The 26808-nt window shown below is 39.9% G+C and overlaps 2 protein-coding genes across 4 annotated transcripts; one reads left to right on the top strand and one right to left on the bottom strand.

The window, feature by feature from the left end:
• Positions 1 to 374: 374 nt before the first annotated feature.
• dusp1 (dual specificity phosphatase 1) lies at positions 375 to 3915 on the bottom strand. Its single transcript, XM_058650506.1, has 4 exons — positions 3280 to 3915; positions 2899 to 3044; positions 2376 to 2595; positions 375 to 1696 (listed from the first exon to the last, which is right to left on the bottom strand). Exons 1-4 carry the CDS (start codon positions 3686 to 3688, stop codon positions 1341 to 1343), a joined length of 1131 nt encoding a protein of 376 aa, XP_058506489.1. The 5' UTR covers positions 3689 to 3915; the 3' UTR covers positions 375 to 1340.
• A 4057-nt stretch (positions 3916 to 7972) lies between these two features.
• Positions 7973 to 26611, top strand: ergic1 (endoplasmic reticulum-golgi intermediate compartment 1). Of its 3 annotated transcripts, XM_058649230.1 has the most exons (10): positions 7973 to 8135; positions 15000 to 15061; positions 18330 to 18402; positions 18825 to 18919; positions 22212 to 22336; positions 22863 to 22967; positions 23057 to 23117; positions 23419 to 23519; positions 24847 to 24969; positions 25461 to 26611. In XM_058649230.1, exons 1-10 carry the CDS (start codon positions 8116 to 8118, stop codon positions 25566 to 25568), a joined length of 873 nt encoding a protein of 290 aa, XP_058505213.1. In that variant the 5' UTR covers positions 7973 to 8115; the 3' UTR covers positions 25569 to 26611. The 3 variants fall into 3 exon arrangements, with proteins under 3 accessions (XP_058505213.1, XP_058505215.1, XP_058505214.1); XM_058649231.1 differs by lacking the exon at positions 15000 to 15061 and having other exon boundaries at positions 7984 to 8135; XM_058649232.1 differs by lacking the exons at positions 18330 to 18402; positions 18825 to 18919.
• Positions 26612 to 26808: the final 197 nt, after the last annotated feature.

Here is a 26808-nt window from a genome sequence, read left to right as displayed (position 1 = left end):
CACAAGGCCGGTGCTTGACTGAGCCCTGAAAGCTCTTTAGTTGTCACACTTTTCCCAAACGCCTTGCAGCTGCTCCTATTGTGGCCGCGGAGGGAGGGATCCTCGGGCTGATTCTTTAAGCCTCCTGCTGTTACCCTGGTCTCAGATGGGTTCAGAGGGAAAGGGAGTGTGGCCCAAACAATGGCTGATGCTATGACATCATGCGTCTTATGAGGGCAAAATCCTTCTGCAGATATAGGATTCCATTGCATGGGAAAGCATAGAGGGATGGTGTAAAGACGTCTCTGGCATGGCTACTCAAAATATGCGCATTTGCTTGTTTTCCTCTATTAAATTAAGTGATTCAATATAACAGATGAAAAAATGAGCAGATGTCAGAGTACAAAAGTCAAATGAGATTTATTCAACAGTATCAAAAACATATTTAGACAAACATGTGAAAAAAATAGATATGTTAAAGAAATATATTACTTTAGTTCAATAAATATGTCAGAATCCAGACACTGAGGACTACCTGGCCCCATGTTAGTAGTTTTCGGGGCTCCCGTCTCCCTCAGCGCCACAGTACACAGTACAGAAACATGAGGTATTCAATGGTCACTTTCCCCGATTTGTCAGGATCGTCAAAGTTTCGCGATGATGTCTTGGAAGGCAGATGCTGGCATTTTAATTGGCAACCCCACACAGTTCTCCAACGGAACGTGAAGATTTCTGCCACATCTACACTGAAGAAGGGGTTTTTACATTCATTGTTCGTCGTGTGAAGAAGTAACTCCAATGTCTTTTTGCACAACAGGTTCAGATTGCTTTCTTTGACCAGTACAGAAAGCTAGCTGGGCATGTGAGAGGATGTATCAACTTTCCTGAGACAACTGTTAGCCCTCTCCATTTTGTTTAGCTTAAAGGATTGGTTGTGATTATCAAAAGCAGTTGCCTTCATGACAAAAAAAAATGTCACTTGAATAAAGAATATTCAGATACTCGTAATTTCCTCAAAAAGGGAATAACTTAACTTTTTTTCCAGCCATATCCCAATTCATCTAGGTTTTTGAATTGCGGATGACTTTCACATTTAAAAGGTTAAACATCAATACTGCTCATTGGTAGTCATCAAATCTCCCTTTGAAATTATGAGATTGACCTACAGAGATGTAAGGAGCAGATCAGAGTTGAACCCTGATCAATAGCTCACATTCTGTCGTTCTTGTGATATACAATTATCACCATAAAACAAAACGAATCATATTCAGGACTGCGTGTTTTGTGTTGTGCTCTGACTCGAGTCACTCCTGTGGTGCAGTTCAAGTCCAAACAAAGTCTGTGTTGCCCACTTCTTCTCCTCAGCAGCTGGGAGAGGTGGTGATAGGACTGTGGAGGAATGAGAGCTGACCAGCAGAGGTGTGTACGGGGATGGAGACGGGGAAGTTGAAGACCGTGCTGTTGTTGCCGATTGCCGGACTGCCGGCCTCCGATGAGCATGTCGACGAGGCCAGGACCTGGGACTCAAACTGGAGAAGCTGGCCCATGAAGCTGAAGTTGGGGGAGATGATGCTGCGGCGCTGTTTGACAAACTCAAAGGCCTCGTCCAGCTTCACGCGGTTGGTCCGCATTAGGTAGGCAAGGCAAATGGTGGCGGACCGGGAGATGCCTGCTTGACAGTGTACAAAAACACGGCCTCCTTTGTTTCTCACCGAGTCTAAGGGTAAAGAAAGGAGAAAGCCAGATTAGTGCACTGTATGGAAGATAAGATCTAGAATTAGGGTTTTAACACTGTCACAGGAAACCACCAACACAAAAGTCCTTGCAACACTTTCAGCTACTATTTAAATTCAACAGCGCTCATTATAAACACAGGAACACCGTTAATAGGGGTGCGGGGTGTGAGTTTGTGGGGGGTTATCCCCAAAGGAGGCAGTCAGAGGAGACAAAGGAGGGGAACAGGCCCCTGCTGGGGCTATTGATCTGGGAGGAAGGCCGACAGTGAGTGAGGAGAAATTGCCTTTTGTTTAGCCAGAACAAAGAGTGGCGTGGAGGGGGCCATTCAAGCCCCGCCATCCTGTCCACTACAAAACTAGTTTGGGGCCACAGCCTCACGATTCATTAAAAGGGGGCAGCCCTTTATCTACGCCTCAGAGGTGGTGATGATGTAACCACTATTGTGTTGGAAGTGGGGAGTCTGTGCCGAGCCAGCTGGTCTGTTTTGGAGGGAACTTTTTAAAATTTAAATCTGGGAGTCAAAGAGTGAGGAGGGGGGGAGGGGGAAGGGGGTGTAACCTTTTGTAACCAATGAGCCCAAGGAGGAGGCAGTAGCGAAAGGTGCAAACATTTGGGGCAGTTGACTTATAGAAAGGTGTAAAAACGGCGGACACACTCACCAATAAACTCGATAGCCTCATTGAACCAGGAGCTGATGTCGGCTTTGTGGTTGTCCTCCACTGGGATGCTCTTGTAGAGGAAGGAGTCCTCAAAATGGTTGGGGCAGTTTGCAGAGACGTTAATGAGAGCAGTGATTCCCAGCAAGTCCAGCATGTCTTTTCTGGAGGCATGATAAGCACTGCCAAGGTACAGGAAAGGCAAGATCTCAACAGGACCCCCCTATAGACAGAGGAAAAACAAACAAGACAGTCAACATCAGCTCCATGACATAACATTTGGAGCTCCATGACATAACATAATCCCATCATATGTCCTTACATTTCAAATTGTATTCAAATACTGTATTCATTTTCTTTGTATAGCTGCTGTAGTAATTTATTATTTGTATATCCTCTTTAATATGTTATATAAAGTATTCTTGTGTTTAGATGTTTTATATTAATAGTTTGTTAACTATCTGGGAATAACACAAACATTTCCCCAGTATGTCTGTCTATCTATCAATAGTAAACACACACAAACCTGATCATATAGAGGAGTGTTGCATGGACTACAGCCTGGGTCCGCACTCTCAGGGCGGCTGGAGCTCAGGGGCAAACTCAGACCTTGAGGAGGGGACGGTTTGGTGCACATCTCTGGATACTCAGTGGAAAATATTTCAAAGCCACCTAAAAAAGAAAGACGAAAGAAGAGAGAGAACGGGATCAGATCACAGCACAGAGACACATCCGCACTAAGTATAGGTCTGTGAGAAGGTGCCAACTGCTCATGGGGCTATTTTGGATCACTGTTTACTCGCAGCACCAGCTGGTTTGGTGACAGCTGTAATCCGCATGTGTTGCCCCGTTGTTAGGAGACAGTAAAACAACTGCGCTGCACAATAAAACACACTTTTAAACTGACCTTTAAGAATGAAAACACTGGCTCCACAGGGGTCGCGACACAGAGCCGAGACTGCCAGCATCAACGTGCCGTCTTTCTTGGCCTGGCTCAGCTCCAGACTGCGGTCGTCCAGCAGCACCACAGAGTGATACTCTCCGGTCAGCAGCCTGTTCCTAGTGTCCTCATTGGGGACAATGTGCTCCAGGCCAAGACCCCCTCTGGCTCTCCGGCGCACGATGGTGCTGAAGCGCACGTTAGTGGAGCCCGATATGTGGGACGAGTTGAAGGAGAGGAACGATCGGCAGTCCAACAGCAGACAGCCCGGGTTGGCGCCCTTCAACTGGGCACGCAGGGACGCACAGTCGATGGTGGGGACCTCCATTATGACCATAGTAGGACGGCAGGATAAAAGCAGTAAATCCAAGTACATAAAAGCGCGAGTGGCAGGAAAACAAGTCAAAAATAATTTCTTCTCTAGTTACGAAGTGACCGTTAAAGTCCTTTGTTCCGGTTAAAAACAAATAACCTCGTTACTAAAACAAGATTAAAAAACAAACGCTTAAGACTATCGACTCTAGTCCTTCCCTCTTCTTCTGAGTTGTATCCAGATATCGTTTTTCTTCTGACAACTTTTGAACAGTGAGTAACTTCTGCTTCACAGCGCGGTGAATGGCGTTTATATACGACCGTGCTTGTGAACGAGGTCACTGACGTCAGGACCCGCCTCTCCTGGCGTCCTGCCAAATCTGCTCACGTCATTGCTCGCGCCCGCCCCGAGCTCAGCGGACACAACGGGGCTCGGGCACATTGCGTGACATGTTTGTACACGCGTAGCGCACGTACGCGGGCACGCGGTGTCAGGTGTCAAGAGTTCTTTCTATCTTTTTTTCTTTTTTTCTTTCTTTCTTTCTTTCTTTCTTTCTTTCTTTCTTTCTTACTTTCTTTCTTACTTACTTTCTGTATTGATATGTTTTTGTTTTTTGTCTGTTTGTTTCGCCTTCTCAACAGTACATAACAATATAAAACAAAGATATGGTTTGTTTATTGTTTATTGGTTTATGCCCATATGTATCTGGTCACAAAGGTCAAAGGCACAAAGTATGAATTCACTTATGAGGACATTATGGGTTGGGCCCAGATCACTAGTCATAGGTGATGATCTCAGTGTTCATGTGAGTGAGTGAGTGAGTGAGTGTATTTGTGTTTGTTTGTTTTTTAAACTAGTTTCCACATAGTCCTCAGTATAGTCACTTTTAAAGACCTTGTTTTAGTTCTAGGTAAATTTATTCATTCTGATATATTTTTGACATGTTTTTTAGGCACTTGCATACTTATTCCTATATTGGGTATACAATTGGCTGAATTTTGTTTACATTCTCACAGGTTATTATACTTGTCAAACTGTTGGATTTTATCATTTTAAGTGTCTGCATCTGTATGACAGCATAAAAGGAATGTGTCAAAATTTCCATGATGTTAGTGTTTAATTGGATTTCAATTTTGCCTCTTCACCTGAGAGTTTGACAAATAACAAGATAATAAGTAAATATCTGCCACAGGCACCATAAAAGTTTATTCTTTGTTTTTATTAGTCAGAGGTACATAGTGTTCAATGCCCCGAGAGCAAAGGCGGACCATAAAAGTTAATCACTGTATAGAAATCTGAAGTCCAGTAAATTTCCACATGCTGAGAAACAAAAACACTGGTGTACCAGGAAGACAACAGCAGATGGAGAACTCTTGACCTGTAAGTTATGTTGTATCTGTAACCTAATTGAAACAGCTGGGTGGTTTTCCCAAAATCAGTGTATATCAGAAGGGGGGAAAAACACATGATGGCAGTCACCCTGGGAAACCCTTTTCATTTGTTGGTGTGGTTTACTGACTCAGAGTGGACAGCACTGCTGTCTCATAATAAGGAACCCGGAGGATCGCTGTTGACAGAAGACAGGCGCCAGCTGAGAAGAGGGTGTGTTCATGCCTTGTGTCTTCGAACTACACACAGCAGAAACATGCCGGGATTGTTTTGTTGTGAAACAAATGTTTACTGAGCAAGCTTAAAAACAGGTAGTGTTGTAAACATGCCCTACTTTCAGAATCCTGTTACAGCTGTTTCATTTGATTGTGTTTTAATCTAACACATACATATAAGAAAATATGCTTGTATTAAATTGACTCGAGTCTGTCACACTACATGTAGGAGCGTGGTTTCTCATGCCCCTATAGATGAGGATAAACATACAGTGACGTCGTTCTCACTTTTCTGTAAGTTGAACATGAGAGGACTGTGAGGACCTGCTGAATCCACATTCACACTGTTGAGGCCTTGTGTTTTACTTTAAGCAATGGATGGTGTTATGTGAGAAAGAAAGAGGGGGAGGGGAAGCTCAAAAGACAGAAACTCAACCAATCACAACAGAGTGCAAAAACTATCCATCCGGTTAAACCTCACACTCCGGTGAGATGAGTCAACTGTGAGGCACTTGCCACAAGGCAGGAATGTTACATACTATACAAGGAAGGAGGGTCTGAAGACAGGCTGTACCCAAACAATCTGTCCTAAGTGTAAATGCATCATCCCCCCAGGTCATGGACGAAGGTGCATGAAATTAAACACCTGAAAAAGAGTGAGCTGAGTACAATGATCACCTAGGGAAACACACCAAATTTAGCCAGTAAATGACCATTGGTATTTGGCATGTTTGGTCTCAGAATATTGTACAAACAGAAACTGTTAATGATAGTGATCAGTGCAAATCTCTCACAATAATAACCTAGATTTAAATGTTTCTATGGTGGACTGTGGGCAACAAAGTATTTAAATGTAGGGCCAGAGTTGTTGCTTTGTTTTCAATTCCCATCATTTTGGCCCATAACCAAGTGTAGCTCTCATCCAGAAAGGGAAGTGGAACAGAGAATGACAGAGGCATTTCCTGTGGTGTGGACTCGCTGTCACTTGCTGTCACCCCTGACTATTTACTGTCATTGTCGCCATGGGCAACATCTGAGCAATCGTTGTGAAAACACAGTGTCTGTCCTATTTTGATGTCTCAACGGCAGTTAGCTACATGAGCCATTTCATTTCAAATACTGTACGTACAAATTACGTGTTCATGGGAAAAACCTTACACGATGGAGTTTCTGGATTTTCCTATGTGACGGTTGAAGTTCTCTGCCTCCTCACTGTGGGTTGTGACAGTCTAAATCTGTGCAAAATACCTAGGCACCAATATCGGATGTGGATACAAGTAATATGTAAAATTCTGAACTGCGTTAGAACAAGCATTGAATTTTCTTTTCATCTGTTTAATGTTGAGCCTAGTGAAAGCAAAATAAGCATATGTAATGAATTAACTTACACATGAACTGACCACCACTTAAAATTTATTTTTTATCAAGTTAACAATGTTCTCAGACTTTTGTGTGAATCGATTCCTGCTGTCGATGAACAGAGTCATTTGACACACAAATTGTCATTTCAAAAGGTTTTCAAGGCAATTTCCTCAATGAAGCAACATGCTTTCTGTTTTGTTTGCATAAAGACTTGACCTAGCAACATATGTTCATGAAGCCAAGGTTCAAAGGTATTATTTTTTTTTTTCTTTTTTTTATCATACAGTATGTAGGTCGGTGTACTAAGAGTAGTAAGAGGTTAGGGACGTTCTCTTCTTCATAACAACAATAATAATAATTAAGGTAATAATACATGTAATGATATAATTACCGACAACAACTTTCTGGATAATTATAGTGTGCGTGTGTGTGTGTGTGTGTGTGTGTGTGTGTGTGTGTGTGTAGTGCATGCTAAACAGGAAGAATGTGTTACAATGACATTTGTTATGGTTTTTCACAATGTTCTCTAAATCAAATTATGGCTAATCAGGTCAACCTTATAAAACCTAAAATAATACTCAGAGTACTTAATCAGAGTACTTAGTTTAATTTCCAGTATTATTATTATTATTATTATTATTATTTTCAAGGGATTAATGGGGGTCACTCGGTGAATGAAACAGAACAAAGATATGTACACTATGTTTTGAATTGTGTATTTGAAAACAACATCCTTTTGGAAAAAATATGGTCTATCTAAATGTATTACTTGCTTAGCCAAATTATTATTATTATTATTACCATACATTAAATATATATTTTTACAACAGTCGTGCAGACTGACGGGCCTCTGTCTTCATGGCAAGCCTTTTTAACATTTCATCACTAAGTGTGACTACCTGTAATGGTATTTTGACTAGTCACAAACTGTAGTTTCTGGTAATCCCCTCCCCCTTGTTGTTTTTAAGCATGCTAATCAGTCTAAGTGACTGTTGATGACAACACAGCTTTTGTTTATGTTCACCACCGACACCGATAGACCCAAACATGGACGACACATCCCACAATCCAAAGCGGTTAACTTGAATTGTATCTAGTCATAATGATATTGTAAATCTGTAACTGGAATAAAAGATATCTACAATTTACAGCCCAATTATAGATATATCTATAATGACAAACCCCATACATGAATGACAAAGGTGACGTCATAATGACTTTACTCTACTTTTAACTTGTAAGAATGACGTTGCATTTTCCTTGTAGTGAGTATACGGTCTACCGTTAAAATGTTGAAAACCGCTTTGTCACTTTAAGAAATCGACGACGGCTTCTGGGCGGAAGAAGAATCATCGTGAACAGGAAGTCACTCTCAGCCAATCAGCTTTTGCAAAGCGTCCTAAGCTGACGTCAGCCCGGTACCGACGAACAACCGGTAGCGTTGAAGAGATTCGTGCTGGAACCCGTTGTTTTTAGCTTTGTTCGCTAACTTCCATAGTCAAACGTGCAAACATCATCGTCACCATGCCTTTCGATGTTAGGAGGTGAGTACGGGGCTTCTTCCCTTCACCGGGGTTATGACGTGCGGGGCAGCGGCGGGGCTGTGGATGAATTAACGGGGAGGGGGGGAAGCCCCAGCATCGCCTTTAACGAGCAGCCCACGATTGCCATGAATGGGTCACATTGTCGTTTAGGTTATAGAGCAGCTAGAGTAGATCCTCAGGTATGTCGCTCAATGAGTGTTTGTCTGCGGTCTCTCCTTTGTTTGTGCAAACTTTCTTTAGCGAATAATAATCTGCAACACGTCAGAATTGGGATGGGCTGTGTCCATATGGCGATTAAGGAAAATAAAATCAGATAATAATCACGGTAAATGATTATTTTCGAGTTCTGAATGAAAATTGAGGAAACTAGTTAATTATTTTGAACCTCAAACACAACTTAAAAATAGAGAAACATTCCCTATAACTGAGGTAGAACAGTACAATTGGCATTGTATCTATGTTCACACCAAACACAGTGAAAACCTGTTGCTTGAACAAATTACATGTAAAGTCAACGCAAACTTGCGTCATACGTGTGTATGTTGCATCAGGTGACATGGATGGGGAGGACATGTGGATTTCAATTTTCCAACTCACATCAAATTCATTTTCATTACCAAAGTTGCAAAACTACAGTTGCAGATATCTGACTGCTACGTTTGCCATTCATTTGTATGGGTTGTGTCATTATAGATATCTACAGTTAAGTTCTGGACTCTTATTGCAGTTTCAGATATCTACAACGTCATTGTGGCTAGCCATGAATCAAGTTCAAGATCTCCTGATATGTTGTCGTCATCAGTGACGCCATTCTGACAAGTAAAAACTGGATTGCAGATATCTGAAACTGTGATTTGAGTAATAAGAATGATGTCACAGATATCTACAATCCATACTAGTCACAGTGAAGTTATTACCACAGATAGAAGTTGCCTTTGATTCTCATCCTTGTTCTTTCCCTTTTCCTTAATCCCTCTACGACACCTCTACAAAACGTCTACGACTGATATGTACATTATGTGTTCAACCATGGTTTCATTTCTTCTGGTATGGATATAATTGCAATAGACACAATTTGCACAAAAGTGGCCCTGTGGAGTGTTGCATGTAAATTACAACATCAACATTTGGTTCTACTCTGATTGCCATGTTATAGTGACTCATGTCTAATGTTTTTCCCATGATGTGACTCAGAGGTTTGTTTTCAGGGCTGCATGGACACAGAAAAAGAGATTGAATTGAATAGATTTGAATTTTCAAATCACAGTTGTGTCACCGCAGTATGTGGTCCTAGATTTATATCCAGTATGTGTCCATGTGGCACAAGTGAGAATAGTTGTAACTATTATGTAATCTGTGCAGCTTTTCTTTTCTTTTTGACTTTGTTTGTGCAGATTAAATACTTTTTCAGCCAATAATCCTCTATCTCATCTGAATTTCATGTACCTGTGGTCCATTTTGTGACCAATAGTCATTACAGTGACATCACCTTCACCTATCTTCTCAATATACATTCAGGACCATTAGCCACCAATAAACAACTGTCAAAAATACACCAGACTGCAGGCAGTGCACATCCATTCAGCTCATCTATAGTATATTGTACGCAGAGATAGTCGCACCTTTTGTGTGGGGCTGTTGAAACTGACAATAGAGCACACCCTAATCAAAATAAAGGACAGGATGTTTGTTGAATGAGCACATTGTTACCGGGCAGATACTGGCCGCTCTGTGGTAATGTTACATTCTGAATACACATAAACCCTCCAGTCTTTGTCAAAATTGAGAGGATTTTTATTACAGGTGTTAGAATTGGTTAGTCTGTTTAAAAAAAAAAAGGCATCACCATCACAACTTCCCAGACACTATAGGAAGGTGTTTTGTCCAACAAAACAAGACATCAATCTATCCATCTATGAATTTGACATGATTTGAAACCCAATTTCTAAACTTTTTAATTGTGTAAATTTGGTGCTGAACAATTAATTGATACCATTTTTAGATTAAATATTATCCTGACCTACACATCATATTCTACACACAGAAGGAAACATCTTTATTTCACACAGATTTGCACACAGTGTATTAGTATTTTAAATGGGGAACGTGAGCTGGGTTTAGACTTCCACGAGACAGGTTATGTTTACCCTACTGATGATGTGTTGTTGCAACAGTCATTTCAGTCAAAATAATCACAATTGGATATTTCAAAATCGTTCCGCCCCAAGTCAGATGAGGTAATGGCAACATTGCACTAGCTGCAAGCAGGTTGGAGTATGACTGAAAAAAACAAAAACACATGGAAAATCTTCAGTCAAAAGTGAATTCGACTCAATGCTCAAAAAATATGATCATTCAGCAGTTTGACATAATAATAAATTCTTCTTATCCCTGCACTGTCAGTCTATACACATAAATGTTCCCTCACCCATGTCTGATAGTATTGCTTGACAGAGCCTGTAATCAGTTTCTGTTCAAGACCTAACAGCACAATAATAATAATTCATCATAAAAGAGTGACTCAACAATTTCCAGTTTCTCATCTGTGAATATTTGCTGCTTTCTCTGTTTTACGTCATTGAAAAATGAATATTTCAGGGATTTGTAGTAATCATGGTGACCGTTATGAAATTGACCACTGCCTTAGCTCACACATGGCATGTCTGAGTCTCAGACTGGCAACAGTTGCTGTCATTTTACCCGGAGAGCGCAGCCGTGATGCAATGAGCAAAGGGAATTACCGGCACACATCACGTCATGTGGTGTTTCTCTTGATTGTGCCACTCCAGTAGATTACCTGAGTTTGAGGTCCGTGTAAGAGCAGACATATCATTGAGTTATGAAGTGGTCATGTCCTGTTTGGATGCTTCACTTGTCTTGATTCTCCGACAGTGATCTTACAAAACTTGCATTGCAACACCTGGAAATAACTCAGTTGACCAAGTAGCTGGTTGTTTCACCCTCTCAGAAACACCAGGGTGTTAGTCATGATTACCATAAATTATGCCATATGCTAGTGTAGGGTATGTATTTACAGAATGTTGCTCGACTAAATCCCTTTTGCCTGTTCAACATTGTTATGGCGTTCTTTCTATCAGCAAATCACATTACAAGACCTTTCTTGTCATTTTTTTAAAATCTTCAGTCTAGAGCTGCAGCTAACGATTATTTTCACAATCTAGTAATCTGTCGAGGAATCGTTTGGTCCATAAAATGTCAGAAAATGTCGAAAAATGTCGCTCAGTGTTTGTCCAAACCTGGAAATGATGATATACTCAAATGTCTTGTTTTTATCCTCATACCAAAATGATTCAGTTTTAATTATGTCTTTGTTATGTTGAGCAAAGAAACCAGAAAATATCCACTTTTAAGAAGCTGAAACAATCAGAAATCTTGTTTTAATAATGAAAAAAGCTTCAAACGGATTCATCGGTTATCAAAATAGTTGACGATTCATTTAGTGATCGATTAATAACCGAGTAATTGTTTCAGCTCTCCTTCAGTCTGTTATTGTGTTGAGGCACACTTCAAATACTTCAGTACTATACATTTCAACTGTGTTAAATTGTTTTAATTATTTTATTAATAATTAATAATTATTTTAGTAGTTATTTTCCCGATTAAGGGTTTAGTTGTTTAGTCATTTTAAAATCAGAAAATGTCTGAAAATGTTTACTGGTGCTTCCTTCACCTTTTAAAATTATATAGAGAAAGCATACATTGTTATTGTTTAACAAAAAAATAAAAACTCCAGACGCTAGAAACAAACACTGGACTCTTGCGAGAGTAGGTGAATTTCACATAATGAACATAAAAATTAATTGGACAGATAAAGTAAACAGAAATCATGTGAGAAGTGCCGGGATGCAAATTAAAAAAAGCTGGTACTCAAAATAGTAATAGTGTGTATTGGACAGTACTGGCCCACTTCAAGTATTATGTATACTGAATGATTGAATATAACGTTTTTATGACCGAGTTGCACATGACATTGTTTATTGGCTCCCGCTGATGCTGCTGTAGTTATAGGGAAAGAAACTGACTCACAGAATTGCACATGTTGCTGCCCACATCCTCACATGTGAGAGGATGAATCTGAACCAAACGCGTATAATGGATGAGACGCTGACTCACTCGCTCTCATTCATTTGCGAGATCTGGTTCATTTAGCGAGGGCTCCTTCTTTGAAATACGGCCCCGCACTTGCACTCGATGGTGTCAACAGAGGGGTACTGGTACATCATGTCCTCACTGAACACAAAACATCTGCGCCCTTTTACAGAAGAGGGAGATGTGTTGACTGTAATTCAGGAAATTACGAAAGGCTTTTGACCAGGAGGTGAACTCTCAAGAGACCTCATCAATATTCATGGCACAAAGTGTTCTCAGTGAGGGCAATTAAGTGACACCGAGTACTCATTCAACCCAAAAATAAATATGTGTATCAAAGGTGTGATAGGATAAGTCAAATATACTGAGGACAGAGTATGTTGGTAAATATAAAGGCTTAAATGTAAAGATTTATAAAGTGAAGTCAGTACGTTTTAGATTGCATGTTACACTTGGAAAAATATGTTGAAGTCAATGTATTTCCTTTCGTAATTCTAGTGTAATTTATATATTCTGTGTATCTACAATACTCACCTGTACAATTCTCTTGTCATGGAAGGTGTGAAGTGAAAACTGGAGTAATGTCCTTGCTCATATGTATAGGTTTACAGTAGGTCTAGACAATAATTTAGCAATTACAATATCATTTTTTTCAACGTATCAGCATAACAAATGTAATGTAGGCATGTGGGACGATATCAAAGCTTCCTGTCACGATTATCCCGACCAAAAGAGATATTGCGTTGACTGGAGAAATATGAGTTAATATACTTTTTTTGATTATTAAACATAAAGCAGATGGGATACATGTATCTTTTAGTGAAAAGCAAGGGATTTTAACTAAGATCAATAAGTCGTTGCACTACTGTGTGAGTGCTCGGGCCCTAATAATAAACCATGGTGAAAGATGAGTCTCTCCAATACAAATAAATAAATAAATCATCGAGACTGTATATTGTGAGGTAGACCTTTCTATATGAATTTTTTTCACTCCACTCATGATTACACGATAATGGTAATTGAAGTGGTTTTTTTTATCACGATGAGCAATAGTATATTGTCCCATATCTAAACAAAATGTTCAGTATATAGTGATTTATAATTCATACGATGTGAGACCTAACTGATAATTGAAAGTTTTAGCTCAGATGTGTGAAATGTTTTGCACTCTGGTGTAAAAACGACATTTATTGCAATTATGATAAAAATCGACTAATAAAAAAAAAATTACAATTACATTTTTGCTTATATCATCTAGCCCTAGTTAACATGGATTTTTTATGTATTTCTACACATACAGACTGTATCCATACAGTGAAGATGACAATGGTATATAAGTACTTCTTCTACATCCTCTTAGTCTCTATTTCAAGTAACTGCCACTGTATTAAAAGTGTAATCACATCTCACATTTAACAAATAAATGTATTGTTTTGTTCCTGACCCGCCTGACACAGTCCTGTAGTTTAAATAAAAAGAGGTGACACTGTTTCAAGGAGTGTCTTTTCTTCACAGGACAATCCACAGTTGATTGGCGAGGTTGCAGTGTTTGAACTGAAGTCACAAAGAGGATAATGAACAAAAGTTTCAAGGTTATCACACGAAAGTGGCGCTACATCACTGTGCTCCACCTGTCTGGTCGTCTCAGGAGATCAGTATACTGAGTCTGGGTGGAGAGGATGTGAGGAAGGAGACTTTGTCTGTGCATGTGGAAGCTTAACATTCAGGAAGCGTGTTACAGTATGAGTTGTCAAGTTATTCTGATCCTGATACCGGCAACCGCTCCCTGGGTTGTCTGTCCCACATATCCTGCCAGTCCTGCTATGAGAGCACAGTGATCTAAAACTAACGGGGCATGGGAGCAAGAAGTTAGAGATGTGGATCAGACCAGGAGGTGATAGAATGTTGGTTGAGGAGTTTAGGATCCAAGGATTTCTTGTGCAGTTGATTTGAAAAAAATGAAGACGCGAGAGCAGGGAACTATGACCAGACCTGGAATTGTGATTATATCCCTAAACCCTCTTGGTGGGAGAAATGTGAAGCGAGTGTTTTTGGATGGAGACGAGGAATGAAGGAGAGCGTAGTGTGTGCGATGAAAGCTGAGAAGAGAAAGTGGGTGGTGGTTGTGCAATCGGCAGTGAAGTTTGGGGTCAAAAACATTTCACTGCCCAAAAAGGACATGCGTAAGAACTCATGAACCTGAATAGTTTTGGTGTTGAGTAGTTTTCCCCCCTACTTAGCTCCCCAAATAGGCAACAATATTACACAGTTGTTTGTGTGCGCTTCTGATTCACCGATTTACACACAATCCACTGGTGGTAAAATGATGTTGAAGATTTTAGCATCTACGACTGGATATTTCACTGCTGCAGTTACTGTCCAATGTTGTATTAGTTCACTTAACGCCATGTAAACCTAACAATGTGTTTATATTGCTGTGTGTCTCCTTTCATATGTGTGCGTTTTCCCGTGTCTATGTTTGAGAGTCCTTTTTTGGGGTCAGGTCAGAATGACAGAGCACACATTCAAAGAAAGAGGTATAATGGTTTTGTGTGTGTGTGTGTGTGTGTGTGTGGGTGGACATGTTAAGTGTGATGGCACTGGTCCACAGCAAACATTCCACCTCTCTTCTGTAATATCGCACAGCCTTATGGGTACAGAATGTGCTTCTTTTGTCAGCGCGCAGTGTGTTTACGTTTGTTTGTTTTTTTCCTCACTCTTCCTTTCCTTCTTTTTCTTCCTTTCCCCGCTCAGATTTGATATCTACAGGAAAGTGCCAAAAGATCTCACCCAGCCCACATACACAGGAGCTTTCAGTGAGTACTTTTTCACACACACACAACAGGCCAAAACTATGAGCCTGTGCTTTTGACAGGGTTTTTTTGATATGTTGATATAACAAATTGCCCACATGTATATTTAAAACCATGGAATGTTGAATAAAATTTGCAACAGTGTGCAAAAATGTTTGGTTCAGTTTTGGTTAAATAAAGTCCAACTTCTGCTTCTCTTACTATTTTAAAATGTGCTTATTTGCGTTCTTGCTAGCTGAAAGGACTGACTCATGAATGTGTGCTTAAATATATGAAAATGGCTCCTTGTAGTTTAGCCTTTACTTAGACTGATAAGAGAAACAACTAGCGTGAGTCTGAGGTGACAAAGTGTTAAATTGACACATAATATTTATTTTACACTTGAATGTTGTGTGTTGGTGATAATTTCAGGTGCCACTGGTCTGTTGTTTTGAACAAAGCCAGACTCTTTGTTGCTAAGCTCAAAAACGAATTAGCTACTACTGTTTTACTTGCTAATTTAGCTTTAAATGGCACAAGGCTATGGGTAGCATTTAGTTTAAATTTTTTCAGTAGCATAACAGTTTGTGTTTATTTTAGTTGAAAACAAAATAACCAGAGAAAAAGTAAAGAAGAAAGCTGTAACTCAAAGATAGTAACACTATTTACTTGGAGACAAACTTATCGTGGTCAGAAACATCACAGATAGGAAACATTTTCTTTATCGTTTTATCATTTCGAATTTCGACTGTCATTTTGACTTTTTGTCTCATAATTTTGACTTCTTATCCCATAATTATGACCTTTAAGCTCATAATTTTGTCTTTTTAGCTCATCATTTCGAGTTTTTAGGTCATATTTGGTGTGAGCCACCACAGATTTGATATTTTTGAATTTTGACCATAAGATATGATTTTTTTTGTCTTATAATTTCGACTTGTTATCCCATAATTATGACTCTTTAGCTAATATTTTTGAGTTTTTAGCTCGTATTTTCTGTCTGCACCATTTTTTAGTGAAAAATAATGACTTTACATTAATATTACTTATAAATAATTAATCAGAAAGGACTATATGTGGGTGAGCTAGAAAGGATTTCTCACTTATAAGAAATATTAATGTTCGTCTCCATTCATGATTATCACAGGTCACAGATGTTCACTAATGAGCCACAACATTAAATTCAGTTACTGTTTTTAAACAGTGTATTTCCATCAGTGCGCTGTTTTTAGATGACTGACATGATGAGTGTTTTAGGAACAGGGAGGGGATGACAGCTGTACTTCAAGTACCAGCATGTCCCACTTTAAAAGGTACAACTTAACTGCGCAGTACCTGTTTTAGCACACTGAGTATGATAAGAATGTTAATGATCATGCTCTTTCACTGCCTACAGGCACCTGAGAAGTCATCAGTGGAGATCTGAGTGTGTGTTTTTTCCTGTCAGGTCATGTGTTTCCTGTTTGTCATAAACATGTCACTGTCTAATCAGGGATTGTGTTCATTATTCACAGCTTAATAGAATAGAAAACACCTGATGACACATTTTTGGCTCCGTCAGTTTCTCTTTGTTGATTATTCATTGGCCATGTGATGACAGTGCACAGGAGAACCAAATGATCAACTGATGACAGTGTGGACAAACAGTGTAATCACTGACAGATAGGGAACAGTTTTAATCAATTTCAAACACTTTTGTGGATGACAAGGAGTAGAATGAGATTTCTAAAGATACACACGCACACAGTTTCCACCCATAAGGAAGTTCTTCCTGTATGGAGTGGACTCCCTTCCTGTCTCCATCCTCTGTCTAGGGGTGAGAGCATGTGATTTGGATATTAGAGAACTGAATTGCTTCACACACAGCAGTTTTGCTTACATTTTGATTTGCCTGGTTCAACCAGGCAACCAGAGGCAACCAGAAAACAGGCTCCCTCTTTTTACAAAAGGTCAAATATTTAACCCCATCTGCTTTTGTTATTGTGGTTTAGGGTCACATTCCTGTGGGTTCAATTTTATGGTATTTACTTTGAACAATACATCTGGTTTTTTTTTCTACCGTGGTTTGCCAGAGCCCAACACACTGTAGACATAATGTATATCAGTTGTTTGACCCAATAGCAAATGATTTATAATGTTTTTGTTTGTTTTTGAATATCTGTGAAATGTTTTTGAATATTTGTTTGCCCTGTTTGTACTGACCTAAAAAAAAGTGAACTTTTTAAGCAGAACAAAAATAAATAGAACATCTGGTCATTGAAATGTGCTAGTTTCAGACTGACTCATCGTGTTAGTGTATCTGAGTCATTTGTCACAGCTCTGATAAAAAAGGGCTTTTAGAATAAAGCAACTTCTGAGCCCCTTTCATCTCATGTACAGGCTTTAATTTTGAGATCTCAATGAATCATTTCCCCTATTGTTTAAGTCTAAACCAATAGCAGTGTATTACTCTCATATTTGGTAATCACCATTGCACCCTGAGGCTCAAAAGGCTTTGGATGAACCTGAATTGGTGACCTGTGTGTCATAGCGACACTCCCTGTTGAACACCACTTTATGTAAAGCCTCTGTCAGCCACAAGGTTGGCAGTGACGCTTCATCAACCACAAGGTCATGTGATGGTGCGATCCTAGGAGACAGTCGTCATGTAAACACGCTTTCTGATCGAGACTCTCGCCACAGATAGGCCACAGTTGCACGGACACGCGAAAACATGTGACATTGTTTTTATGTGACACTTGGCTGATTTGTTTGACACATGAAATGAAACAGGCAGCCTGACTCCTTCCCCTTTTTCTAACCCAGACTTTATCTTGGCTCGGACTTGATAAAAAACACCTCATTTTTAAAGTTAATATTCCTTCTCTGCTCCCTGTACAGCTTTTTGTTAAATCCTTCAAGCTTCTCGAGAACAGCCATTTTTGGTCTTGGGTAATTGTCTGCGAATTTGTTCGAGTTTTAAAAGGTTGTACGTGGCATGAGCTCACCTTTTTCAAAGCAGATATGCGGTAATGGCTGCCTGTTGTGCTGCTATAAAATGTTTAATTAGTGTGAGAAGATGCTTAAAAACCTACATAATGGCAGACTTGACACCGCCAGTAAAACAGCTATTTAGGAAAAGATTTTATAGCTGCCATGATTTCATTAATGTCAGGATCTTAGGTCAGCCACTTGGATTGCGTCATTTATTGAAACGTGAGATTAGTATGAAAGTAAGTGCCATGTGTAAGCTCAGCGGTGGCTCGAGTATAAACAAGACATTCAATCTGACTTTCTTCCTCTTTGCCCACAGTTTCCATCCTCTGCTGTGTCTTCATAATTTTCCTGTTCCTGTCTGAGCTGACGGGATTCATAGCCACTGAAATGTACGTATCGTACCAACCCCCCCCCCCCCACCAACAACTGCCGCTTACCACATAACATCCTGTTACCCCGCTGCCACCTGAAATTGACTTAATTGTGAACATTATTGCTCACATTATGATGTATTTTGCTTGACCCTTGTTGTAACCAGTGAACGTGGGTCAATTTTGTCACTGGGAATTGGCTCTGTGTATGAGTCAGCCTCTTGGCCATGTGTAATAAGGGATTACTTTGGGGAGGGTGTGACAAGAAGGAAATGAAACACACAGAGAGACACACACAAGTGTTTTGTACTTGAAATTTGGCAGAGGATTAATCCTTTGACTCTTTATGTGGTTTGCTAGGGGCATGTCTGGGGAAAAAACGTATTTGCTTTTGTATTCCGCTTTTCTAACCTTTGATTTCTTTTCTCCGTCCATGACAGTGTAAATGAATTGTATGTGGATGATCCTGATAAAGACAGTGGTGGGAAGATAGATGTGAGTTTAAACATCAGTTTGCCAAACTTACACTGTGATTGTGAGTATATACATATATATATATGTACACATACAACTCTCAGTTTCTCTGCAACACTTCCCTTTTTTCCTTTTTGTGTGTTGTCTTTCCCACACTGTTTATGTTTGTTTTTCCCTTTTCAGACAGTATTATACTTCCCTCTCATTTAACACGACATATTGACATATTGAAGGTATTGCATGTGGATCATTCAACCACTAAAACTAACTTTTTCTGTTCAGGAATGCACGTAAACAACTATATTTTGAGATCTTAATCAATAAATAATAATGTGCTTTACTGTTTTTTTTATTTTTTTTGTAAAACAATACATGAAAATTCATGGATAACAATAATAACTATTCTTTTGGCATTAATAATATTAGGTCTAATACATTATGTACTGTACATTGAAAACATAGAAGTAGTAATACCATATTTCCTGTTTTGAACATATACAGAAAAGATTCACTTCCGCTTGTTGCACAGTGCATCTTCAAACTCACTTCAGAAATGAAATAAAAAAGCCTTCTCTTGAGGAACTCACATTGGGACTCACATAGTGCAGACATAACTTTCATTAACCTTCACATTTTGCAGATAAAGTAAAAAAAAAAAAAGTGCCTCTTGTATACAAAAACATTTCGTTCACATTTCAAAATTGTATTGATGTACAGTAAATGCTTCAGATGGCACACAAACACGGGGCGTGTTTAATTAAATTCATTTAAATCATTTAATTGATTAATTGCACAGCCCTACTTTTTGACCTGGTTTTCTTTTAACAGTCCGTGGACCCAGTAAAGCCGGTGTCACTGAATGTATTCACACAAATCACCTAATTGGTCGGTAAAGTGTGCCGCATTAGTTTGGGAGTGGCTGCGCTGAAGAACAGATCCGGTACATACTCGCTTGTTTACACTGCCGTGTTGTATTCTTAAAATTCTGTAAATAACACCAGCAACCAGTGCTCCAGTTACCAATGCTCCACCAATGCTCGGTTTGCTCTCGTGCTGCCACACAGCTGTGATCTGAGTTTGATATATAAAGTCTGTTGGCTCATCTACTGTACCTTGATGTCAATGAAGTGAGCAGGCCGGAGCCGTCACCGGCTATTTGCTCATCATGACTCTGTTCAGAAACTATGTCCACTGACAAATCACACACACACACACACACAGTCATTAAATTGGACCAATATCCAAAAATGGTGAAGCCAATAAAGACTCATGAGAAAAAATGAAGTCCAGATTTGTGTCAGAGAGACTCGGTTAAGCCGACACAGCTGGTGCCCATGTGTTTTTTGGCATCTGTTCTCTAAACAAAGGACGTCCCCTGCCGCTTTCAATGAAAGCGTTTGACGGTGATTACATGTATGCTGGTTTTGTTTATTTTTGTTTTTTTTTTTTCTGCAGAAATGTGGGGCTCTCTGAAATATCAGGCGAAGCGCGTTGGTGTAACCACAGTGCAGCTGCATGTAATGAGCAAAAATGGTCCTCAGCCCTCCCTCCCCGCCACTGCGAGTTAATATTATACAACAGTTTATTTTCCAGGCCTGCAAACAGGTTGTCACACATTACAAATTTACTTGGGAGAGAGAAAACATTCTTCTCATCATGGAAAAAAAATCCCTCTTGACTATTTATCTGCTCTGCTCTGCACCACGGTTTCCAAAGTTAAACACGTCTCCCTCCAATGACCTTTACAGGTCGCTTGGTCTTGATTTGTGACTTCATGGAAAAGTAGAGCCTCATGTAAAACCCTTACAATAATAATCCCATCCACACACTCACACACACACACACACACACACTATACATGTTTCAAAAGTCTTAAAAAGGAGAAACACCAGCTCCCACACTTTCAGTGGCAGACTTTGATTTGTGCACTGTATTTTGAGATCGGCATCGAGAGGAGATCAGGTTGAGCGGGAGGTCAAATTTGTCTTGAATGTCAAAGGTTAGACCGACGCTATGTGGATGTTTTTAGCACAGATCCTCTAGACATCCCTCTCTGCACTGCTGGCCAACCCTGAGCACAGCAGCCTCTGAAAATAGGCCACTGCCAGTGTGCCAGTGCACAGCGGCTTGCAGGGGGCGGGGGTGGGGGAGGGTGTGCGGTCAGTCGAGATGGAAAAACACAGACGGACGGAGAGAGAAGATGTGTTTGGACTCGATGTGTTTACTTTGTGGGCTATGCTCTACAGGATATTGAAAATGAGTCTTTTATTTTTCTGTCAAAGTGTGTTTTTGCTTGTTGAATGTGGCCAAGAAGCTGCAGCTAATGGTTATTCTCATTATAATGGAATCTACCTGTTAAGTTTTTTTGATTCGAAAAAGTTAATCAATTATAGGTCGCAGGGTGGTAGTGCTGGGTAGTGATTAAAGATAAAGTTTTGATATGGTATCAATATCGATATTTGGATGTGGAAAAATTTAATTTATTACACTAAAAAGTAAATGTGTTGTTTTAGCTGGACCGGTCGTCTTCTTGAAGTCAAACATAGAGCAAACTGTCTGGTCTTATATTTATTCCGTGCATTTTACATCATCTGGACATTAAACAAGTGCCAGCTTCTCAAAACACAACACAGACACACTCACACACAGTGTAAAAGACCAAAATGGTGAAAATGTTGCTTCTCTACATGATGGTTAAACACGTGGTTTAATACCAGAAAGTATGTTGATATTCTACAAATACACATGAACAGCAACATTCAGCTGCTGAATGTTTCCTGAATAGAAACCTCATTTTTAAACCCTTAACTTTTTTTAAACGTTCAAATTTGGCATAGGTGGTAAGTAACACATTTTCCTGTGACGTCAGAAGAGACATTTTTTCATCGCTTCACACGCATTTTAAGTTGTGTTTTCTTCTACTCCTCCTATTGGCTCAATGACACTCATGTGATTAACTCCTTCGATGTCAAAATTTGATATTGAATAACAGCAAGTTGTTTAGTCTGTAATGAGGTTTTTTTTGACATGTGAGCACTAGGTTAAACTTGTGATTTCATTTTATTTTTTTATTTAAAGGTCAGATCTGAGGGAATCACCAAATGTTTGGTATAGAGCTGTAAAAAATCTTTAATTATAGTCTGTTTTAAACAAATATTAGTGGGGGGTTTGTGTCATTATTGGACTCAAATTTCTAATAAGTTATTTGAAAATAAAGAAGAATGTATTTATTCAAGATTAGTCTGTAATGCAAAAGATTATTTCTTGTTCTTTATATATTTTAATTGTGATTAACACAGTTATCTGTCTAATTGTTAATTGTGTGCTGTTTTTCTTGTTGTTGTTTTTTTCAGTGGTGGGCTTGGACATCCAGGATGAGATGGGCCGCCATGAGGTCGGTCTCATTGACAACTCCATGAAGATCCCTCTCAACCAAGGCGACGGTTGTCGCTTTGAGGGAGAGTTCACCATTAACAAAGTAAGGCCTCATCACATAAGGAAACACACTGAATGAAACACTTTCAGGAAAAATCAGACTGTGGGACGTGAGTTTGTGGACTATGTACGTCGCCTATTTGTCTTGGAGGCGAGTCAAACGGGGCCCTGATCCCTGTCTGAGTCAAATGAGGCTGACCTACTTCTCCCTCTTGACTAAATTGAGTTATGTTAAATGAAATAGCTCGAGGATTTTGCTTACATCTGACAGCATAGTGAAATTTGGGTCTTGTGATGGCTTATTTGTGACACCACTACTCTGTGCGTCACTGCGTTTTAAAATGATTAACCCAGCAGTTGTACATTTAACACTCTCACTCGTGGAATAATTGCAAATTTGTGAACGCGTTAAAGTGGATAGATTTGTACCTCCGGAGGCAAAAGGGCCATTTAGTTTCCGACTAAGCGCGAGTGCGTTCAGGCTTGATCACTAGTTAAGTTAATGTGTTACAGGTGCTCGTGCTGTTCCCCACTTTAGTCTCTCTGTCTGTCTGTCTGTTTGTCTCCAGGTACCAGGAAACTTCCATGTTTCGACACACAGTGCCACAGCGCAGCCACAAAACCCTGACATGACCCACACCATCCACAAGCTGGCCTTTGGGGAAAAGCTCCAGGTCAGATCTCACACAGAAACCTGCACCTGGACGGTTTGAGCAAATCCGCCGGAACAACACTAATCTCCCTTTTCTCTCTTTTGTCACAGGTTCAAAAAGTGCAAGGAGCCTTCAACGCACTGGGAGGGGCTGACAAGCTGTCATCTAACCGTACGTACACACACACACACACACACACACACACACACTGCACATGTACTCATCACAACCACCACGGTGTGACTTTTAAGTAAGGCTGTGCTCGCATGATGCAGTGAAATGAAGACGCCTGGTGGACGCCAGCTGAAACCAAATCAAGTGGAACCTTGATTTGGTTTCAGCTGACACTGCACCTAAGAAAGGAAGAAGAAAAAAAAACTCCAGTCAGATGCGTCATGATCACAACCACATCCATGTTTGGACATTTCAACCCACATTCTTTTAAAAAATGAAACAACTTTTGTTTTTGCAGCTCTGGCCTCACATGACTACATACTGAAGATTGTCCCAACAGTGTATGAAGATCTCTCAGGCAGACAGAGGTTCTCCTACCAGTACACCGTCGCCAACAAGGTTCTGTATCCTTGCTTTTTTTTTTTCTTCTTTCCATCCTTCATACCACTGAGTCATGTTTTTTTTTCTTCACTCGTCATGGAAGCAGCGTGGCCATCCCAACATATGGCCCGAGCACGTACTGCCATGTTAACTTGTTCACCCACCCAGAACTGAAAGCTCACCCACAGTGACTGGAAAAGTTGCCTAGATGTCAACAAACCATAAACACACACACACACACACACACACATACATCCCAGAACTGTGTTGACTGCACTGACATCCGGGTTTGGAGTTTGTAGTAATAACAGTCCAGGTCAGCTGTGAAGCAGTGAGGATGAGGGCCTGACCAAAATCCAAAACCTCATGGCCAGTGCATAAATACAGGTCCAGCTGAGGCACACATCAGGACCTGGACTTCAGCAAAAAGTCTGTTTTCAGTGTGCAGTGTTTCATTATCAATTTCAATTAAAGGAATACTTCACCGATTAGCATTTAGCTTTGTAATACTAGAATAGGGGTATTATTTTTGAAAAACTGTGCTTCCTAACCTCAGTTTCCCCTGAGTCGAGAAATATCTTCATTCTTTTTTTTGTTACGTGCCCACCAGTGACACTTGGTCCGAGGCTTGAAACTACAACGCTAATTCCGCAGTTTTTAGACTCGCTCGTAGGCGGACGGGACCTCATTCCCAGAATGTAAACAGTTTTTTGTTCAACGGTTTCTTTCATGACAGCCATTCTCAAACTTTAGAATGTTTTGGCCCATTTTAAAAGCTGCTATCCACCACAACCTAAAATCACATCTGTCATCAATGCACAAGACTATGATCCAGTATTCACATGTATTAAGCACGTCATAAACTGTTGGAAAATAATGTTTAGGGCTACAACTAGCGTTTGTTTTCTCAAGCAAGGGTTCGGTCTGTAAAATGTCCAAAAATGTGGAAAAATGTTGATCAGTGTTTTTCAAACCTGAAAGTGATGATGTTCTCAAATGTCTTGTTTGGCCCGAAAAAACAAAATGAATCAGTTTAAATGATTTCTTTGTTACATATTCACATTTAAAAACAACTTTCAAACAGATTATAAATTTAGTAATGGATTCATATAATATAATAAACATAACAATTTTCAGAGCAACTTTTTTTAAATTAATTATTATATAATATTGTATGTGTTTTAGAGCTTAATTAAAAAAAGAACTGAAAATGTTTTCATTGCCAACCTGCAGTACCCACTTAGCCCACCAGGAGGTTGTGGCCCACAGTTTGGGGGAATGATTGATTTTTGATTTCACAATGTTGGTGAAAAATGTCTTTATTTCTTCTTCCTTATCCACACAGGAATATATCGCTTACAGCCACACGGGCCGAATCATCCCGGCCATCTGGTTCAGATACGACCTCAGTCCAATCACAGTCAAGTACACAGAGAGGAGACAGCCATTCTACCGCTTCGTCACGACAGTGAGTAAAATCACCGTTGGAGTTTGACAGAAAAAGTATTTTCCGAACAGTTTTGTTTGTTTATAGGAAAAACATTTTTTCCCCTGTTATCTCCCGTGTTCATCTTCCTGCCTCCACTCCCACCTGACCCTGTTAGTTTGTAGAATTTTGCCCGCACTACCTCATGAGGAACGTTTCCTGCTGACTGATGATGTGGTCAGGAGTAGATTGGCTGCTTAGCTGATGAGCTACACCATTATTTGTCTTTGTGTGTTGTCTGAGTATATCATGACCTAAGGCAGGCGTAGGAGATGACTGTGCTTATAGCGTGATTATGAGTCATGGTGAAAGATTGAGTCAAGCAGCACCAGAGTTATGCTGAATACCGGCACATACCGAGGCCTCGGCGTAATGTATTATTGTGATTCAATTCGATTAAAACCCGGCTGATATTAAAGCCGTTTATAATCTGTTGAGGAAACGTCTCACAGACTCGACTCGCTCTTCTGCAGATCTGTGCCATCGTCGGCGGGACGTTCACAGTCGCGGGCATCATCGACTCCTGCATATTCACTGCTTCAGAGGCCTGGAAGAAGATCCAGATCGGGAAGATGTCATGAGGATGGCTCCTCATTGCTCTCGCCCCACATCCTCTATTTATAAAGTGCAAAGTTGATAGCCTGTTAGCTAAATCCAGTCCTGCCTGAAAGCGACTTCCTTGTGAAGCGGCACCAGCACACGATGTAACTACCAGGCTACCACGCAACTACTGCTTCTCAGTTACCAAAGCTCCTCTCAGCTTCCATCAGCCCGACTGACGTGCGGACGTGGACTATCGCATGTCCACTTCCTGCATCTTCAGACAGAGCGGAGGAGAAGGGAAGCTGTTTTGATACGGTGGAGATGAAGTCTTAAGTATCGGTGTCAGGGTTCAATCGTGTGGGTGAGGGCTGGTATTTTTAGAATCAAGTCAAAGAAAATAGCCGAGATTTGTGCTGACGTTCAGTGTTAAACACTAAGTGAAATGTTACCCGTCATTTCCTACTTTGAGTCAAACACAAAATCACTTTAATTATACTGTGTTTATTTCCCTAATACTGCAAAAGGGTGTGATTATTTGAAGGAAGTGTTGTTTTGTGTTTATTTCATCTCCAGTATTCAGACTGTGCCTTTGGGTTTACTCCTCAATCTTGAAGGATTATAATCACCTTTTATTAATCCGTATCAGTGGCTGCTACTAAAACCAGTCATTCTTTTTTTTTTTCATACACATTCTTTTATTCATGTTACTGCTACAGTATTTGTAGATGTTTTGCTTTTTTTACACTGGGATCATTTATTTTCTATCATTCCTTGAATACAATATAGTTCATCCATGCTGGATTATTCCATCTCAGTGATTTTTCTTTTTAAACACCATGATAGGTACATGAATTTGTTTACTTAAGAGTTATTCCATGAAGAACTTGTAAGATTTTGGTAAATAGGGAATTTTTTTTTTTCCTTTCATACAATTGTCACTGCAGATTTTTTTCTGCTCGAGATTGGTGATAATTAACGGGCCAGCAGAGCCAGTCTTTGCTCTGTTAAGGTCGTTTTAAGTTCTGTCTCAAGTTTCTATGTAATGCTATGTGTTCCTCAAGTAAAGGCACCATAGAAGACACTGATTGTTGTAGACTTTCTTTCTCTAGATCAGTGGTTCTCAAACTTTTTATACCAAGCACCACCTGAGAAAATATTGACCTCCTTGATGTAACACCATTATCTGTGGTGTAAGCAGACTTTTCACAGGAGGCCAATAAGATAATTTGCTCTCTCTCGTCCTCCATTTTCCTCACAGGTGTAGCAGAATTGGATTAA

The sequence above is a fragment of the Solea solea genome, chromosome 14 (genome assembly GCF_958295425.1).
Source record: "Solea solea chromosome 14, fSolSol10.1, whole genome shotgun sequence".
Taxonomy (NCBI): Eukaryota; Metazoa; Chordata; class Actinopteri; order Pleuronectiformes; family Soleidae; genus Solea; species Solea solea.
Note: the sequence above shows the minus strand (reverse complement) of the source record. Positions and strands in the feature narration are given on the sequence as shown.

What these genes read in the sequence shown, in the direction of transcription:
- ergic1 (XM_058649230.1), top strand. Translation starts at nt 8,116, where the DNA reads ATGCCTTTCGATGTTAGGAG. An exon ending in CACATACACAGGAGCTTTCA is followed by an intron (nt 15,062 to 18,329) that starts GTGAGTACTTTT and finishes CTTTGCCCACAG; the next exon opens with TTTCCATCCTCTGCTGTGTC. An exon ending in AGTACACCGTCGCCAACAAG is followed by an intron (nt 23,520 to 24,846) that starts GTTCTGTATCCT and finishes TTATCCACACAG; the next exon opens with GAATATATCGCTTACAGCCA.
- dusp1 (XM_058650506.1), bottom strand. Translation starts at nt 3,688, where the DNA reads ATGTACTTGGATTTACTGCTTTTATCCTGCCGTCCTACTATGGTCATA. An exon ending in ACACTCCTCTATATGATCAG is followed by an intron (nt 2,596 to 2,898) that starts GTTTGTGTGTGT and finishes CTCTGTCTATAG; the next exon opens with GGGGGTCCTGTTGAGATCTT. An exon ending in TGAGGCTATCGAGTTTATTG is followed by an intron (nt 1,697 to 2,375) that starts GTGAGTGTGTCC and finishes CTTTACCCTTAG; the next exon opens with ACTCGGTGAGAAACAAAGGA.